This window comes from Sinohyriopsis cumingii, chromosome 1, assembly GCF_028554795.1.
Source record: "Sinohyriopsis cumingii isolate HCF-2022 chromosome 1, ASM2855479v2, whole genome shotgun sequence".
In the NCBI taxonomy this organism is placed as follows: Eukaryota; Metazoa; Mollusca; class Bivalvia; order Unionida; family Unionidae; genus Sinohyriopsis; species Sinohyriopsis cumingii.
Window position 1 is genome coordinate 143,414,003 of NC_142961.1, and position 21,151 is coordinate 143,435,153.

Here is a 21,151-nt window from a genome sequence, read left to right on the forward strand (position 1 = left end):
TTCTTTTAGCATACCTGTCTTCTCTCTCTCACTAAAGGAAAAGAAGAGAAATAACCCATGATACGGTCTATCGAGAATCACAGGTATGTGGATGCACAGAGTTCTTCCCCTTGCAAAAACATGCAAACCAGATTTAAAATTACAAAGTAGCAAAACAATAAACCTTAAAAAACTGTATAATATATAATTTATAATTGAAGAAAAAAAACCCAGAATTGTTAGAAAAAATGTATAACTGCAAGCTAGTACAAACTATGTGTAATGTTATAATTAAGAATAAGAATTTCTTCACAAAATGATTTATACTTTGTTTGCAATTAATTGTGTTTTTTTCTAATAATGATTTTGTTTCAATAAGAATATAATCTTGTAAAAAGCATGTCTACATTTATAATTTACGTGCTGAGTATTGTTCCTAAAACATCTGCCACATCTGAAATTCTTAAATATTTAGAAGCAAGTATATGCTTTTGTGAAATAAACTTTGACAGTTGCTACTATTGTACTAAGGTGTATGAAACATTTATGTCATCACGTGTATCATTTTTATATTCAATGCCAGCCAATACTAACAAATTATTTTGAAATTTATATTCTGTATTTGTAACTTTTAAAAACAAATTTAAAAAAAAAACAATATAAAAAGCATAAAAATCTACTTCTGAAAATGTCTCCATATTCAACTTAAATATGATGCACCAGCATCACAAGTACTTGATCCAATGTCAAACTTTTTCAAATGTATCCTAAATAAATTCTGTCAGTCTGTCCAACATGTATTTTAAATTTCAAATACCGAAGTTGAGAAAAAATATTGTGTATATACCTCTATCAATGAAGAAATTCTTCTCTGTAGCACTTTGCCTCCTCTATCTTTGAACCTGATAAAAATCAAAACCATTTGTCTGGTAGATCATAATTAGCCACATGACAGGCTGGAAATTATTTTTACATTCTCGACATTATCAGTAATTTGTGTATGATTAAGAATGAAAAAAAAAGGAAAGAATGGATGAAGTGATCATGGAATGAACAGAAACTGATGTCAATAAATCCAACATGAATATCCTGAAAGGATATGACACTAACAAATAGAAATGTGATGACAATTTTAAAACTAAATGTATACATTCTTATGAAACAAATGGCTATAAATCTTCTTTATCCCCATAATCTGACAATATTCGGATGAACAAGCCTCCATTGATGATTTTTACCAGAATGGGGTATACAAAGCATTGTAAAGAAAAGTCCCTTGAACTCTACTGGCCAAAACAAAAATTCAGGCATTTACATGTCCATCTTTCTTTTTAACTGCTGACTTTTTTCTTTTTAACTGGTGAGTATTTAAAACAACTCAGATATTCTTGTGAAACTACAACAGACCAAAGTTAGTAAAAAAAATATTTTATTTGTTTGTTGTTGTTGTTTAATGGTTCTTTTCAGTACATAATATGCTATACATGTCAAAAGACCAGAGCAAGCATTTAAGTGTGTAAAAATGGTCTTGTTTAATTGCTGTTGTATTGTTCAAGATGTTTCAAGTTAAAAGTTAATGAATAAGCTTTCCTTTGTGTAGTGCAATGCTGGTTAAACATTAAGCAGCACCTATGAACATCAAAAGAGAAACTGCAGAAATCAAGACATGCTTCAAATACTAATGAACATAAACACTGCTGATCCATGGAAAAAGGATGTTATGGATAGAGCAATTGGACAATGAACGACCTCAGGTCCTGGAGGAAAACATATCATTTCATATTTGAAGTGTAGCAAATGCAACATTGTGTGACAAATAACAGTAATAAAAATGGGGCAATTTTAAGCATACAGAAATTGAAGTCAGGACTTGTAGAATGTGAGTCTGGGCTTGTGATTTTTTCTAAGTGACCAGCCCTGGGCCTGTCTCAAAAAGTTATTCTTTAAGCACTGGAAAGTGACTATCAAGCAGCTTAATGAAATGCAAATAAATCAGGTCAAAGTTCATTTGTATATGTTCAAGTCAATGTTCAAGTCGTAAGCTCAGTGAAATACATAGCTGTGATCATGGTCAAACAGGACTGGTTTTCAAGCATCTTCACGTACTTGTGATCAACCCGCTTTAATTCAGAATAAATTACACATTGCAAGAAGTATTGTCGTGAAAAACCCAAGTCAATGCCACTAGATGTTTAATAGAAATACTGATGGCACAATTTTGTTAGATGGCTGCTATTGTTGCCATGTTGGAGGTCAGATCAGCACCATTTCCATTCTAAGCCAGCTATACTTAGCCACAGTGGGTTTGTATTTTAAAAAAAAACATAATGCAACCATCCATTCAGAAGTAACAACAACAAATGATATTTTGAAACTGTTTATCAAGGCAGCCATTTTTGGATGGCCAGATCTGCATCATTATATCATAGAACCAATGACATATTGCAAGAAATGTTTCTTCTATTTTGTTTAAACATGTTGGTACCGGTATATTTTCATGATGGCCACAATGGTGGCCATTTTGGGAGGTCATATCATTACCATTTTGAATTAGGTCTGGCTTGTTTTGGGTTGGTGTTTTACTGCACAGCAATACCTGAAGGTTATAGCATGCCAAGGAAAATAGAGTAAAATGTCTTGCCCATGCAATCCCTAAAGCACGATCCAAACCAAACCCTCACCCTTCATCACAGCTCTTCTTTCCATTAGAACCAGCAAGATATTGCATGAAATATTCCATCTGTTCAAATGGAGAAAATGGACTAGTTTTCCCAGTAGAAGAAACACAGAAAATTAAAGAGAAGAAAATGGTAGAGTTCTTGTGAAAACTTACCTTTTCATCAACCAGGGAAGGTAGTTTCTAACCTCAATCATCACCGTGGTATAGAAAAAGCCAGATCTACAATTGTATAAAACATTATATTTGATTTAAAAGAATGACTAAAGAAAAAAATAAGTAGGAAATGTTTTGCACCTTAAGCCTCTATTTGCAAATACCCATGATTGCCTCTATTTGCAACATACCTACATAAGCCTCTATTTGCAATATACCTACATAAACCTCTATTTGCAACATACGGTACCTACATAAGCCTCTATTTGCAACATACCTAAATGATTGCCTCTATTTGCAACATACCTACATAAGCCTCTATTTGCAACATACGGTACCTACATAAGCCTCTATTTGCAACATACCTAAATGATTGCCTCTATTTGCAACATACCTACATAAGCCTCTATTTGTAACATACCTAAATGATTGCCTCTATTTGCAACATACCTACATAAGCCTCTATTTGCAACATACCTACATAAGCCTCTATTTGCAATATACCTACATAAGCCTCTATTTGCAACATACCTACATAAGCCTCTATTTGCAACATACCTACATAAGCCTCTATTTGCAACATACCTACATAAGCCTCTATTTGCAACATACCTACATAAGCCTCTATTTGCAACATACCTACATAAGTCTCTATCTGCAACATACCTACATGATTGCCTTTTAGTTTGCTGTAACTCAAGCAAAATTATACATTCATCCTGGTTGTTCCCAAGCAAAATTTTTTTTTTATTAAAGAAGGAAAACTAGCACAGCATTCATTTCTGTGGAATCAGACAAGAAGTACAAATTACTCTGAAACTGTTCATCTTAATATGTGTGTAGGGATTAATGGCACAACAGCACACTGCTGGCTATACAGTGCTGATTAAAAGATAATTGCTGTTGCATCAGCTGATAAATGTAGGGAAAATTTCCAATGGTATGAACATAACCATGTGATCAGACCCAGTTGCATTTATTTCTTTATAAACTGTACGGAGAACTACTTTTTACTTCCATAAACAGAGTCATGTGCAAAGCAACTAATGTAAACACAGAATCAGAAGCACACATACTGCATGCCTTTAAAATGAAATAAAAACGATGGGTTTATATTTTATTTAGAAAATTTAATAAACTGATTTGACTGAATCAAATAATAAATCTTTGTAATTTTTGTGAAGATAAATAATTCTCTCTTTGATCAGATTGGGAAAAAAAGCTGGGAAACTAAAACCTGCCATTGGGGCATTGTGGAGCATTTTCACTGCGGCTCATTATAAATGAATTTAAAATTATAGGTAAATAGATATAGGGACTGGGAGGAGGGGGTGTCAAAGACTAACACTATAACAATTGGATTCACAGTCCTACAATGTACGACACCAACCTTGATAGTTATGATGAGTGATGGGGGTAAAACTCCCACTGCTTCCCCATCGTAACTGTCATGGTTGATGTCTTGAACTGTCTGACTATTGGACACCCATCACTATAACCATTTACTGATAGTCTTAATTTCATTTGTAAGTAGCCCCTGTAGGTAGCTTACTTAAACTGCTAATGAACATGTAAAGAGATTTCAAGAAATGAAAATTGGTTACTCACATGTCTGGACAATAATGATTTGGTCAAGTCACAACGAACTTATTAGAGCATCAAATTCAAGAGTCATTCGTATGTCGAACAAAACAACACAGCCTTTGCTTTGAATATTGAACTGCTACTCTGATCACATATGCCAATTTAGATAAAAGATTAAGAGCATGCTGTGGAATGTTCAAAGCCTTAGATCGCCTACCATTGGTAGAATTCTTTTTTTATGTTGATGTAGCTATTATGTTGGACATGGAGAATCCTGTGTTCTATAAATAGCTACATAGCAGATGCCATCAACAAGAATTCATACACTTAAATAAAGCTCTAAATCTGATAGGAAATATCTTTAAAAAACAAAATAAAATTTAAAAACTTTGTTTATAAAGTATTGCAATTATAAAAGATTATTTGGCCGTTATTTGCTGTGTGAGTCATCAACTGACAATTTATTCCACAATAAACTCGAAAAAAACAAAATTAAGCTGTGTTAATTAAATTATAAAGCTTTATAATGAAAAAATACTTGGGAAGAAAAACCCTTCCATATAAACATAAATTTGTAGTACAACAAGATAAGAAAGGCAAAGAGAAAAAAATTCTTCAAAACATATATAAAATAAATGATAATGGTACAAAAAAATATATGTAAAATAAAGTGTAAAAATTTGTTATTTATGCCATATTTACTCAAAAGGTCAAGATTTTATTTCATGCTGACTGAGTTTACATCTGAAAACTGCTCCTCTTTTTACATTCACCATAAAATTGTGAGTGCCAGTTTTGATAGTCCAACAGCCCAAATACATGTTGAAAATGTTGATAATGTTGATGCATTTTCACACCATACAGCAACTACAGAACTTACAATTTTTATGAAAACTTGGAGAGAAATCTTTGACACAAAACTACATGATACATCATCATATACTGGTAATCTCTCTCTCTCTCAGAAGTTGTTCTAATTGTGAAATTGTGATGAGTACCTACTTAACACCTGGAAACCTGGCCATCTCTTCCTGACTGACCTCTCGGAATCCAATCACCTGATCCCAGTATGGGGGACGCTGTAACGCAATTAAGTATGTGTCATTAATCTGTTTCACCAGTAATATCTCCTTAACTTGAATACTCAGATATATTTTAGATGCTCAGTTTCACAGGCAGACTGTTTCTCCAAGAACTGAAGACACCCATGTTGTTAAACACTTTGTTATTAATTAATTGCCAATAAAAAGAAACATTTGCATTGAAAGTTTTATTTTTCTAATTTTTGTCCACTCTAATTTTATGACCACTAGTCATTATAAACATACACAAACTTCCACTTGTCATCAAGTTAAGCCGTGTATAATGTAATGTGCTTCAAGGATATTCAACTTGATCAGTTTTTTCTTCTGAACTTAAATCATCATTAGATGAACGGTCAATACTCCTGTCCACTAGAACACCGTACAATCAAGACCACTCTCTTAGAGTTATGAAGTGAATGTATATCTCGTTAAATCTTCCTAAATGCAACCAGTCGCCAATTTAAAACTTTGAGAGAGGTTTTGATTGGTTGCAATGTACGCTCACCAACTACAGCAATGAGATGTACAACATCAGGGAAAACTGGTAAGTAATTGGTAAGCAACACTTTCTTAATACAATGTTCCTTAAAGACCAAAATTTAATGATATTTTATATGATTTAGGATGAATAATTATATCAATAGAGGATCTCAAATGGGTAATGATATAATACTGAATTTATGAAACGAGTTGAATAATGTCCAAATTGTGTGAGCCTTTGCAAGCAAAAGTTGGACATTATTCAACGAATTTCATAAATTTAATATTATATATTAACCCATTTGAGATTCTTTTTATCACACAGTTTTTATTTCAGTGGAAATTACTTAGATAGAAAGAAGAACGAATAATTTCGTTCATTCTGACATACAGTGCACCTTTCATATATTGTGTATAAAATACAGTCCCAAACAAAGTTGAACTAATAAAAGTAGATTGTACTTTTTTACAAACTATAAATCAAAGAAAAAGCTTCCATCTGAATAAACACTTTATGACAGCAAAATCATTTTTCAAAACAGAATAATCAATGCGATGTGATGCCACATTGTTAGATATGGTACACGGTAGGCCTAGAGTACATGTTTACCCTAGAATGTCCCTTTCAGAACAAAGCATTACATTGTTGCGATTTTCATGTGAAATAGGATTACTGGATGCAGAAATTCCCACATTTACTGCAATGCATTTGTCACCGGATATTTGTAGTATTTGACTGAACAATAGACTGTACAGAAGACGTAAACAAATTTCTTTTTGAGTCCGATTTGCATGCCATATACACTGTGCAAAGATCAGCTGTGGTTGGATAAAGTTCTGTCAGTTAAGAGACCCATTTATGTCCAAATTCTTCTGTGAACAGAGGTGAGTTTATTTACTTCTGTAAGTCAACATTTAAACCATGCTTGTATATACGGTGGATTCTATATCTATGTTACAGATATACCGACCCTCCCCCACCCTGCCATCAAATAAGCAATACCCTTAGTTTTACTTCTTATTGTTGTTCTTGTTTTGTAGTTTTATGCCATTTTTCTCATTATGATATTGTTATACATGACATAACAAACCCATGGGGATAACATATCCATATTCAGACAGCTGAAATAATTTTTCCTCAATTTCCTTTTGTGAGTCGAGTTCAGAAAAGGCTGCCAAAAATGTTCATTCAAAACAAAATATTCCAGAAGGCAGGGTGAAAAATGTTTTCCCACGATCCCAGTCAATCCTTAAAGAGGATATTGCACAATAATTTCATGGGCTTATTTGGACCAATCAGAATCACATAAAGTGATATTTTAACGTGTGGTAATATCAAAAATATGAAACTGCACATACTATAGGAAAACTATACCTATTATGTGATAATTCCCTGCATCAATTTCCTATATCCAATTCCATCTAGCAGTAAGTGAAAATGATTTAGTTTAATTTTGGTACCTGTCTTAACATGCTGTAGACCTGTTCTGTTAATTAAGGTTACTTCTCCTCAGTCCCATTGGCAGTCTTAATTGGAAGGATTTACAAAATTTGTTTTGCAGATAGCAGAATAAAAAATAATTTGATGGTATCTCAGAGTTTAGAGCAAGTATTTTGCAAATTAGCTTTTTACTTTTTTCCATAAACTTTACATTCTGAACCAATGAACGAGAGAAATCAATGGAACAAATCTTTCAATAGGATATTCACATCACCTTTTTAATTTATTCTATAAATCACACCTGAAGACTTGTCCACTAACTTAAATGGTGAAGAAGTACTATGCATATGTCACACATTAATGTACTACATAAACATACATGTAGTTGCCAGTCTTTCTAACATCCATATTTTGTTTAAAACATGGATAAAAAAAAATGGCAATGATAAATATTCCCAGATTTATACGTACTTCAATTTTTACAGGTGACAATGTGTAACCTGACACAAGACAAGCCCCAACTTCTGATGCATGCTGGGAATGGGCAAGTGCTGTCATGTGGTCCCAGGTTGCCTGACTCCAGTGCCTAACAATAAAAGTAACATTGTGTTCATGCATTGCAATTTTTGGAATTTTATTTTTATAACAACAAATAAAAACCACTGCAGCAGAAAAAAATAACTTGCCTTTAAAGAAAGACCCTTTCTAGCAAGAAAACATGATCTTTCAAGACAAGTGGTTTTACAAATGAGGTCATTGCCAACATTAACCTTGCATTCAGGATCTGGTCCAAAATGACATGCCCAGAAAAACTCTAAATGGTTAGAAATTTTAATTTTATGACAAATAATCTATCATGTTGAGTTGAAATGAAAAGGTACATGCCACAGTAATGATATGCCACAGTGATGATATGCCACAGTAATGATATGCCACAGTGATCATATGCCACAGTAATGATATGCTACAGTGATGACATGCCACAGTGATGATATGCCACAGTGATGATATGCATAAGAGATCTCAATTACCATATTCATCTGATCTCAGCAAAAGGAAACATTTAAAAATAGTTGAGGAATGAGAGTAAAGGAAGCATTTACTTATAATAAAACTTTTATATAAAGAACATTAAACTCTAACTGTTCTTTACATAACAAGTTTCATTGTTAGTAAATGCTTCCTGTAATAAAGGTGTATACACTTATTTTGCATAGAGGAAAGCTCATTCCTGACAATATTTGCTAATAAGCAAACACTTTCATTCAAATCATATGATTACAAAACATGCCAGAAGCAAGGATGCTAACGGATTCACCAACAAAACCATTCTCCTAAGGAGAGATTCATACTTGTAACATTATGACAGTGTCCCTCTTATTTAAACTAAAGTTGTGAGTGAACAGGAGCACACATTTCTGCAGCTTGAGTTTGAAAGCAGTGTTCAATAAAACCGAAGAAAAAAGTACAGTGACTTAGTTTCAGTGCATGGCACACCTTCAAAATGTACTGCATTTTCACATATATAACCCGCACACAAATATAATCCACACCCAGGCATTACCCCCCAAAAATCACAAATTTTGGAAATAAGTTGTGTATATCCTGCACCCATGTATTGTTTGCATGATCTTAAGTCCTGTTACCATTATTAATCTATGCCATAAATGAAAATCACTGGATCATTTTCAAAATGGCGTCATTTGGCCTGTAGATACTTTACTAAGGTGTTACAATTCCAGAGAAAATAGTGTTAATATGCACGTCTCCTAAGGGCACGAAAGGTAACAGCTGACTGGACAATACAGAAGTACATAATTTTTTAAGAATTATCATTACAGGTCCATAAAGTTGGAGGACTTTCACTGCAATTCCCTAAGATGAAACAAAACTGCTTTAAATCTGCAAACTACAGAGCTACTGTCACATTTTAAATTCATAAGCAAACCAAAACTTTTGCACGGTTGTGTAGTATAAGTGACATTTTGAGGATCACACACTGTTTTACAAACAAAGCACAGAGCTGATCACGTGATCATAGTAGTTCATTGAACCTTCATGTGAAGCCGACAATGACACCTTTCAATAGCATACAAAATTCTTTTGAAGTAGGGCATATAGCTGCATGGTGAATATGTACAAAAACATTTTAATAAAAAGTAAATTCTTCCAAATGACAGTTTCATTTAAATTGTAAAAATTGTATTTTCTTTTCATGAAGTGATCTGTAAGTTGTAGGTATTTTAAATAAATTGTTATTTTTACTTATGTATAAAATGATGAATAAACAATTAATAAAAAAGGCATGCTTAACGACTTCTTTGTAGTGCTCAGTTTAAGAAAATAAACACCTCAATTAGCACATGATGAAATATTTGACAACTGTGTACTTTACATTCTGCCATAAAGTACCATAAAGTGGATTATTAGTAAACTTTGTAAAGTGGGTTACATCAATCCAGATTTTGTACTAAAAAGATATGTGTGACACACAATTCATCCCCAAATGCACTCAATGGTGTAATTTTTGTCTATAATTAGTTATATGAGTTACAGCCCTGACAGGGTGGGCATGCAAAACGTTATGTTACTTTTTACTAAATCTTGGAAACCAATCAAAATACCTTAGGAGAACTAACACTACCTCGCAAATGCAGTCTTCCCAGATACTACTTTTAGCTAAAGGGAGCTAAAAGTTGTCAGTCGACCTATTTGGTGGTTGGGCAGAGTGATCTCCTCTTACATATAAGACTTGGTGGCAGAGTGTAAGAATATCCCAGTTATTACTGGAGCAGTGGGCACACTCCCTATGGATATAACTGTGGGAAGGCTGGGACAGTGTATGTGTATTTTGACTGGGTAAGTATTTTTGAAGAAACATATTTTAATAGGAAAACTTGGTTTCTTCTATGAATATGTTACCCAATCATAAATACCTTAGGAGAATAGGTAAGAGATGGAGGGAAGTACATCCCCTTACCCTGAAGGTAACATCTTCAGTCCCCTAAGGTACTGAGACAGCTTCCTAGATAACCTGACTGGAGTAGACTCCATCTGTCATGGCGCAGCTTCAAAACGGAAAAGAATTTCCCCTGCAAAACCAGCAGAAGTTATGAAGTCATGTCTTAGGAAGCTGTTGACCGATCTAGAAGGGAGACCTGTTGAGCTCTGGATATAGGTCCTACCAGATCAAACTGGCCTCTCTGGGATGACATATCTTGGAGATAAAAACTAGAGAATGTGGATTCCGATCTCCGTCCCACAGCCTGACTGATGCTAGGTTAGTGGAAAATGCTCGAACCTCTTAAGCCGAAATGTGTTAAAGTTCATTTAGCTGGGGTTATTTCCCTATATGCTGAACGAATAACCCCATTACACCAGGACATGATATTCTGTTCCAATCAATATTCCTGTCCTTTATTGAAAAGTAGAAAGTGGCACGATCTCCTTCGACACAGCAACTCTGTATTAATGAATCACTGAAAGCCCAGGCTGGATCTTGTAGGTGGCCTTTAGTTGATGTGTCCAGATGAGACAGAGGGTTCGTGACAAAAGTTTAGCTACCCGTGGAAGAGAGAGGGTTCTAAGCGATGAAAGAGGATGCAATCATGAATAAAACTGACCCGTCCTGTCAGAACTTGCACGTAAATTGGGTCTGCTGACAGGGCATGTATTTCAAGAATTCTTCCTGCAGTTGCTAATGCCATGAGGAAGCAGGTCCTGTATGTAAAGGAGCAACAGAGATGCCTTTGAAAAGGGTGTCTTATTCAGCCAGGTTAATACCCAAGACAGGTTTCACTTTGGGTCTAGGGTTAACATTTCTGGCTGTGTATACATAAAGTTGGTGAGAAGGTCAGATAAGTCCTCGGTTTCCTCTCTTTGATGATGACAAAAGATGTCGGCAATCATGTAGCATTAACCTTGGACCGTTCTTGGTGTTAACTTGCTCTCTTCGAAGAGCTAGAGGAGGAAGTTAGCCATCTGTGGTATCAATGCCTGGAGAGGTAACATATGTTCGTTTTCTCACCACTGGGTGAAACTGTGCCATTGGCTTCATATGCTTTCAGAGTGGAGGGTGGTCATGCCTGAGCAATTCTCTTCATGACTGGTTGTGAAAATGTTTAATTCTGAGAGCCTGTTTGAGATGATCCAGGCATCCAGGTTCGGGCTCTAGACAAGGATGAAACAACTGCCATTGTGGTTATATGAGAAGATGAAGGAAAACCCAAATTCTGTGGGGTTCCTGATGCAAGATTGATGAGGTAGTTAATCCACAACTATTCCTGATGGAGTGGTGCAATGAGGATGAGGCTACAGGCTGATTCCCTTGCTTTCTGTATCACCTGGAATCAGAGGTGTTGTGGGGTTGGTGTACGAGTTCAGGTTGGTCAAATCCAATGATAGGGCATCCACTGCCCAAGCTGTTAGGTCCAGGATGGGAGAGATTGGGGTTTTGGCATTCCCAATTGTTGCAAACAGGCCCACCAATGGTTGGTCCCACTGGGTAAAGATCTGAGTGAGAACTGAGGGATGGAGAGACCATTCCTTCCGTACTAGTCGATTGTTCCATGACAAAGGGTCGGTCAATGCATTGAGGAGTCCTGGGATACAGTGAACCTGTATGACTTGTTGATGACAACACCACTTCAAAAAGTCCCACACCATGATGCAAAGGTCTGGGGACTGGGGTCCTCCTTGTTGAAGATAAATCACTATTGTATGATTGAGTTCCTCCTTGTTATTCGAGATAAGTCCCACATCATGAAGCAAAGGTCTGGAGACTGAGGCCCTTTTTGTTTTTGAAGACAAATCACTATTGTAGGATTGAACAAATTGTTGAGATGGGTCGGATTATTCCTTGCTGATGAGAAGTCCAGACTGGTAACAAGGGCTGTCATGACTGGTTAGAGCTAACTCGCTGGTGTTGTGCAGGATGTAATGCAAGTAACTTGATGTTGCCACCACAGAAATGGTCCGGACATGCACAATTACTCGATTTGTCAGACGAGGGAAGACCCGAGGGCAGATGTTGAACCTTAATTGGGGTGCCCTGAAGTGATAGATGATTTCGTGGTCTAATCGCAGGAATGTCCTAAAAGCCTTATGAATAGAGACATGAAGGTACGCGCCATCTAAACCTACAGTGATTTCAAAGTCTCCCTCATGGATGTCGTTCAAATGCGCTGTGATATTTCCAGACCAAAGGACCTGGATAAATGGACTAAAGGCACTTAGACTGATGACCAGACGCAAAGAGTCATTTGCCATTGGGACCAAGAAAAAGGTGAGGAACGAAAGAACCCTCACAGTGCTATATACACATGGTATGAAATTGTTGGAGCTTCAATAGGAAGGCTTTCAGAGGTTCATGTCCTATGAGTAACCCTTGGGTCCTTTTGTTGATCCCTTGTACTATACCTGTATCGAGACTGAAATTGTGGAAAGGAGGGAAATGTGTCTTGATGGCTTGTTAGCGTATTTCATCCTTCGGGACGTTAAACAAAAGGTAGAGGATAAAGGCTGTGCTCTTAATTTGAGAATGACTCGGACCCATGCATGCACTGAGGTAGTCTGAGAGGGAGAAGATAAGATATGTTCCAATGGTTGGAAGATAGCCCGAGAGAGCAAACATCCACCAACGAAGTCATGGTAACAATATTACTCACTGCACAGTGTCAACAAAGGCCATCCGATCCATATGTATGGAGTGTGGCTAAGTCATCCCCAATGTGACAAGATCATTGTCAATGCTGGAGTTCAGAATGAAAAGCTGGTGGGAGTGCAAATGTTAGAACTGCAGATGAACTGATAATGAAGGTGGGCAAGAAAGTATGTAACTCTCACAGACTGCGAACATACCTAAAGTCAGAACCCTCCATTCGTCATAAGAACAACAGATGCTGGAGCATATTGTTGATGGAGTTGTCATCAAAGGACAAAGCTCAGGAGGTGGAAAAACCTCCTCAATGAAGGTTCAGAAGGCTATGGTTCCTGTAACATGAGACTTTCCTGGCAAAGAGGGACGAGGTCTGTCACTCACTAAACTTGTAGAATGCGCTGAATTAAAAATAGTGACTTCAAGACAGTCGCTGAGTAAAGAGGCTCTTTTCGTGAGACAGTGTAGAGAAATTGCAAAGCAACATCTGTTGAGGAGTGAGGATCTACTAGTGGTTGTTGTTCTTATTGCAGGGTTTAACACCAATTTTCAGCACAAGATAGGCCATACATGGGGCCCAGTATAACTGAAGGAGGAAGAACCCTGGAAAAATATGGGAAGAACCACCAACCCACAAGAAGCTACTGGCAGGCTTTATCACGTACCCACATTAGCCATGCCTGAGACTCCAACCCAGGCAGACAGAGGCAAGATGGCAGTGATCTGGAACTGTGAGTGCTTTAGACCACTCGGCCACTCAGGGCCCCATCTACTAGTGGTAACATGCCGAATTAGTATCACGAGGTGATATGACATAGACAGGTCCCTGCACATGTCTGCAAAAGTCGGGTTCGATGTACTGGAAGCCTGGGCTGTTATTGATTGAGCCTGTAATATTGATGTTTGACCCTTTGTGAGCCCTAGTATATGGCCTAGGCCAGTCACAACGGAAATAGGCCATCAGTATGAGGAAGATGCCATTAGGATCATCAGCTGGGACGGGTCATGGAATATTTGATTAATGTAACCTGTCCGTATGTCTGCTGAATGAGAGGGAACATGGCTGTTGGTTAGCACTGTCCCATTCTGTAGGAGGAATCAAGTCAGACCCTGAGGAGGCAAGGTACGGGGAGTTCAAAACAAGATGAGTCCTGTGGTGGTACATTGGGTGCTGGAGTTATTTCCGAGTGTGTCAAAGTCCGGTGCTTCATGGCTAAAGGGTAAGTTGAATTATCTTCCTTGTTCCCATAAAAATTCACAATGAGGACAAAATCAGAATGCAAACTGGTGACGTCTTCAGCCCGAGCTGTATGTTGTTTGCACTTTGCAAATAGTTCTAATATGTAAGACAAAATAGAGTAAAACAGATAAAACTAGCCCTGCACCTGTCTTAGAACGCAAATTTCATGCAGAGCTAATTCATTAAAAGGGTGACCCAGAAATTGATAAGTCTAATAAAGCAAGGAAGCATACAGGTAAAATCTAATGACAATACCACCTGTTTATAAATCTGTGTGCCTACACCTGTGACATTTGAATACCATGTGGGTACATAGCTATACCAAATGATGGTTACCTGGAAAAAGTGATAGCAGATGATTTCAGCTGCAATGCTTACCTGTAGGTAAGGTCAAGGATGGCCTGTACAGGTAAAATCATTGACGCATGGTCTTCCAAGGCTAAAAATATCATGGTAAAATAAGTCACCCTTATATATAAGAAAGGACAGAATTATACATATATAAAAGGAGTTCTTCAGAGCATAAAGGCATGTACACATGTAAATAATGTAGCCCGAACCTAACTTATGAAGTCACATAGACTGCACGTGCGATCAACTCAATGCTCCATAAATATGATTTAAAGTTTATGCATACAAACATGATTCAAGGGTCGCCTATAGAAACGTGCATGCGCAGGAGGTGACTGAATAAACCATGTATAATGTGCTGACCTGTACTTGTCCAACCAAAGCAGAAGAAATACATAAATGTACGAGAGTGTCTACATTACACACAAAACACCTTTGCGTAAAAGGGAACCAAGGTACCATTGTAGAGATGTACACAGTAGGTGCAACAAAATCCATTATGAGGCAATACTTGTAGGAAAAAAGGCCCAGTGATCGCCCATACATGCAAGTACATTAAAGCTGGCGCTCAGACGCTATGAAAGCATTGGATAGTTGTTGTTGTTGTTGTAGGGTAACGCCATTTTTCAGCACACGATAGGCTATACATGGCGGCCAGTATTAATGGTGGAGGAAGAACTCGGGGAAAACCCTGGAAAGAACCACCGACCCACAAGTAGCTACTGGCAAGCTTTCTCACATACCCACATTGGTTGAATCCGAGTCTTGAACCTAAGCAGACAGGGGTGAGATGGCAGTGATCCGTAACGGAGAGTGCTTTAGACCACTTGGCCACTCGGGGCCCCAAAGCCTTGGATAGGAGCTTACCCATATATAGGACTTATATAAGCACTAGAGACTTGCACATAAAAAATAAGTACAGCATGAACTGACTGTGAAGTCGCTTAGGCTCCACGTGCAAGTACCTAAATCTGTGACAATGACAAAGTGTGGCAACTTGTAAAGGCAAAACTTCATCACGATAGAAAGAGAGAAAAAGTTGGAAATAGAGATGGAGTATACTTTGCTAAGAAGTGATAAACTCCTCCAACTTGTAGTGGTATATCTTCCACGTAGCTTCTGGCTTTTGCAAGGTCTCCCATTATGACAGCATGCTGCTTGGCACGAGCAGAAGCAATAACTGGGATATTCTTACACTGTGCCACCAAATCTTATATGTAAGGGGAGATCACTCTGCCCAACCACCAAATAAGTCAGTAGATTGGGAGGCAACTTTATACTCCTTTTAGCTAAAAGTAGTATCTGGGAGGGCTGGATTTGCAAGGTGTAATAATATACATAAACTCCTATAATACAGGAGCTGAATCCCAGGCCAGGATGACAAACTCATGGGTGCAGAGAGTAAAACCAAACTCATGTACACTGCTTATGAAAGGGGGGGAGTTGTATAATGTGTGTTCTCAGTATGCCCCTTAGATAAAGGACAACCATGCAAAGATTTGCATGGAGAATTAAAACAAAATTCTTTATGGGCAAAGATTCCTTGCATAGAACTGTCCTTAGGTAGGTTTTACTTTAGTGTCAAGTTGTGTCATATTGATTCATTTTGAAATGATACACGTGGGTTAGGTGGAGATATGCCAACAAACATATGCAAGACTTTTAATGACTGTGATGCAAGACTTTTAATGACTGTGATCAAACCAAGCCTAATCACTAATCAATTAATGGAATTGTTTCACAAATTACATGATTTACTGTTTTGAACCAGTATTACCAGTTAGACCATAAGAGAATAAAATGTTGCTACTTCACTAAAAACATGCAATTTCATGATAAAATATTTTTTAAATGTCATGTTATGATCCTCATATTTCATTTAACATATTCTGATCTATCATGCATATTTTGAGCGCTCTTGTTGCCTAGTGGTAAGAGTGTCCGCTTTGGATGCAAGAGGTAGCGGGTTCATACCCTGGTCAAGACATACCAAAGACTTATAACAATGGTACTAGCAGCTGCCACACTTGGTGTGAAGCATTAAGAGGTTAGTGTTAGGTCTGGTCTGCCTGGTGTCAGGATAATGTGACTGGGTGGGACAGCATGCTACATGTCTGTGGCATGACACCCCAGTGCTAGACATCACTGTAAACTGCCACATTGCTGACGTGGTAGAGATATGACTGAGATTTATTTAAAGCAATGTTAAAACTCCAAAACACACACCCACACAAACAACACCATGCATCTTTGATTGATGTGCATATCTTAATTATTCATAGATGGAATTATAATTTAATATAAATTTTCCATAACAAATTTTTCACTATTAAAGATGATAAAACTGCCTAACCTAATTCTCTCTTGTGGTGTACTGCCAAGTAGATGTGGTTCCCAGAACCCTCCCGATACATCTGAAGTTGTATCAGGGCTGAATTTGTCTGCAATGATGGTGACCTCTGACCCTGGACATACCTCCTGTATCTGCAGAGCAGATGACAACCCTATTACACCTGCCCCAATCACACCTATCTGTTGTTTCTTCATCTTCAACTGAAAATAAAATTTAAAAAAATAATAACAAAAACAACAATAACAATAATAACAACAACAATAATAATAATAATAACAATAATAATAAAAAAAGAGTTATTAAAATGGAAGTTTAATTAGCTAATTAATATGAATCATTCAAAGAATGAGGTCTTCTGTACAAAGCAAGGTGATTAGAGACATTTTCAATATTTTGATGGAAAATGTTATTACTGAATATTATATATACATACTCATATACAAGTTGGATCTGTCACCCCAAAATAACAGAGGAATCATTAAAACAAACAAAACAGACCCTGATCTGCTGGCACACTATGCAACGACAAATCAAGATCTCTGCCATTTGCAGCTGGACCCGACATGCAAGCAAGTACATACAGTGAAAGGTTTCCTTAATTCACAAAACTGTCACTGTCAGACAAAAACCCTAGTGCTGGTAACTGGTCACCAATAAGAGTTCATCTGTAATGGTTTTTTACTGATCTAAGAAACATTTCAGGTTGCAAGACTGTGAAAACAAAATATTAAAACTTCGTTTATTTATAACTTAACATTGAAAACAACAATCAAATGCCTAGTTGTTTGGTTTTCCAAACCAACCTTTGATTAACCTTCATATTACTAATGTACTAAGTTCCTTTTTTCTGCGACTATCATAATGACTGAATGCCGTTGTAACACAATGACTGAATGCCACTGTAACACAATGACTGATTGCCATTGTAACACAATGACCGAATGCTATTGTAACACAATGACTGAATGTCATTCTAACATAATGACTGAATGCATTGTAACATAATGACTGAATGCCATTGTAACATAATGACTGAATGCCATTGTGACATAATGACTGAATGCCATTGTAACACAATGACTGAATGCCATAGTAACATGACTGAATGCACTGTAACATAATGACTGAATGCCACTGTAACATAATGACTGAATGCATTGTAACATGGTTAAATGCCATTGTAACATGACTGAATGCCATTGTAACATAATGACTGAATGTCATTGTAACATAATTACTGAATGCCATTTTAACACAATGACTGAATGCCATTGTAACACAATGACTGAATGACTCTGTAACACAATATGACTGAATGACATTGTAACACAAAAAAAGTCTGCAAGATGTGAAAGACAAGCTAATGACCTTGACCCTTTTGCCCAATGATCCTAAAATCAAATGAAAGTCACATATGCTATTGGAGTCAAAAGGCCTACATACCTAATGCTTACACCTATCAAATTTTCTCTAAATTTATTGTGAAATATTAAAGGCCTTTATACTGGATCCTGAGATCTTGCCATCAATACCTACCTGTCCAATTGTCTGTGATGGTGCTGTGCAACTGGTTTGCATGTGTATGTGTGTGATTTGGATTTTTAACGTAGCTTTAACAATTTTTCAGTTATATCGCTTTGATGTCTGCAGTGTGGCAGTTTATAGTGATGTCTAGTAGCACTGGGGCATCATGCCACAAACATGTAGCATGATGTTCCACACAGTCACATTATCTGACACCAGGCCGACCAGTCCTAACACTGACCTCTAAATGCTGAGCACCTAGCAAGGCAGATGTTAGTACCATTTCTATATGTCTTTGGTATGACTTGGCTAGGGTTCAAACCCGCAACCTTCTGCAACCGAGGCAGACACTCTAACCACTAGGCCACAAGTGCGGTATAGACACCAGGTTTGCCGTGTGCCTGTTGACTGTCTGCATTTATAAATCTTGCAACACAGAAAATAAATACAGGGATCAACATACCAGTGACAGGTTTGCAAAACTGCCAGCTAACTTATTGGTGGACTTGGGTGTAAAATAAGTAGCCAGTCCATCTGACAAGTTGGCTTTTTAAGTATATCAAGTAAATTTATCTACAATTTGTATACTGTATGAAATAAAAAGATATAATAAAAACTAAGAAACACATAAATAATGGAAACTTTCAAATGACCACTCACGAATTTGTGTGAGATGAGAAGATGTATAACTTGCAAGCAGATTGCGTTCAACAGATGCTTGCAACTCCAATTAAAAACAATTTTATGTCTATGCGATGTCTGATGACACATGTTGCTTCTAACTCGCAAAGTGGACACATAGAGGCATTTAGATGTCTGAAAGGCACCAGCGGCTAAAAATCAAACATAGCCATGGTAAATAGAAATGTTCAAATGAAATATAACACTATGAAATAAAAGCAATGTTCAAAACAATTTGGGGTTAAAGAATTCATGTGTAATACAGAAACAGGATGCATGTTAAGGCCATTAACTGTTAAACTGCAATCTGCTGATGTGGATGCATTTGATCCAGTTCCATCAGTCCACTGCCAGAACTCATCTTTCCACAGACCTAATTTATTGGGCATCTGCACTCTGAATACCAGCACCTCATCGTTGGAGGCTCGGTTTTGTTCTGATACTGTCATTGATGACAAGTCAATGGATGAGGATCCTGATCCTTATTCTGACAATGATTCAATGGCAGCAACATAATCCGATGCTCAGCCTCTAGATCTGATATAATTGGATCTCGATCGGTTGGTTGTTGTTGTTGTTGTGGGGTTTAACGCCATTTTTCAGCACGATAGGCTATACATGGCGGCCAGTATTAATGGTGGAGGAAGAACCCGGAAAACCCCGGAAAGAACCACCGACCCACGAGAAGCTACTGGCAAGCTTTCTCACATGCCCATATTGGCTGAATCTTAGAGTCGAACCGCCGCAGACAGAGGTGAGATGGCAGTGATCCGTAACGAAGAGCACTTTAGACCACTCGGCCACTCGGGGCCCCCTGGATCGGTTGGACAGTAAAAAAGATTACCCAGTCAGAAAACAGTGGCCACGTGAAGCATAATTGAATAAATCTGACTGTAATATAAATCTTATTTTGTGTTTTTCTTTATTTTCCATGCTTCAATATCTCAATCATCATGCTAAAATATTGACATTCATGTCTTCCTACATCTACAATTGAGTTTTAGACTACATTTTGTCTTTCTGTATGATATAATGTAGAACAACATTTTAAGGCTACTGGTCCTGTGAGAATGCTGGAATATTTTATTCTTAATTACTAACCTAAGCATCCTTGTTTGAACAACAAGCTCTGTCAACATATGGGCCCTATTGTCCACAGGATACTAATTACCTCCAAGCTGAAAACTACAGAAACATGATATGTCTGGTGGCGTATTAAATACTGTATCTGAAGAATGAAGGTTGCTGACTGGCTGAAAATAATTACTGGATAATATATTTTTTCAGAAGAAGCTTGTGTATGGGTAAACTGTAAACATTAGTACACTTGAACCTGAGCTGGTAAATCAGGCCCACACCTGTGATGATATTAATTAGCAGTTTAGGGGCTTTATTTCAATAACGGTCATTCTTGTTGGCCTACAACAAGAGAAATCACAGGTCCATTTTTTTCAATAATGAAGAACAGCTACCAAATGGAACATCCTCTGCCTTCTCCATCAGGTCACAAAAAATATGTAATTCGCTGCCACATAAAACTGTATTTTGAAAGAAAATTTTTCACATAGCAAAATATGGTGACAAAATCAAACCTAAAACATTGTTGGCCTTTTCTGCAAACATCTGAGATTATTTCTCAACCTGATGGAAATGGCAAAATGAAGATCTGACTGGCATAGCCACAATGACACTTCAAGGTCAACCCTCAAAGGCATAGCCAAGGTGGTCATGATGCAGTTTCAGAATGTGGAGATTTGATTCAGTTGCAGCTTGGTGCTTTGTACAATCTGGTTTACTTACAGTAAAGGTCAGTATATAAAAGATACTTATAGTAAAGGTCAGTATATAAAAAATACTTATAGTAAAGGTCAGTATATAAAAAATACTTATAGTAAAGGTCAGTATACAAAAGATACTTATAGTAAAGGTCAGTATACAAAAGAT

General features: G+C 37.0%; 1 protein-coding gene across 4 annotated transcripts in view; it reads right to left on the reverse strand.

Moving 5' to 3' along the window:
* LOC149808062 (D-amino-acid oxidase-like) overlaps positions 1-21,151 on the reverse strand; it is a 47,018-nt gene that overhangs the window by 17,593 nt on the left and 8,274 nt on the right. For 2 of the 4 annotated variants that reach the window (XM_089973185.1, XM_089973191.1), the window contains exons 1-6: positions 18,539-18,659; positions 17,003-17,202; positions 7,874-7,988; positions 5,399-5,475; positions 2,813-2,878; positions 827-881 (exon numbers count right to left, since the gene is read on the reverse strand). In XM_089973185.1, coding sequence (XP_089829311.1) covers positions 827-881; positions 2,813-2,878; positions 5,399-5,475; positions 7,874-7,988; positions 17,003-17,202; positions 18,539-18,580 — 555 coding nt within the window. In that variant the 5' untranslated portion in view covers positions 18,581-18,659. Of the gene's footprint in view, positions 1-826; positions 882-2,812; positions 2,879-5,398; positions 5,476-7,873; positions 7,989-17,002; positions 17,203-18,538; positions 18,660-21,151 lie in introns of those variants that run through there. The other 2 variants (XM_089973197.1, XM_089973204.1) reach the window with 1 other exon arrangement.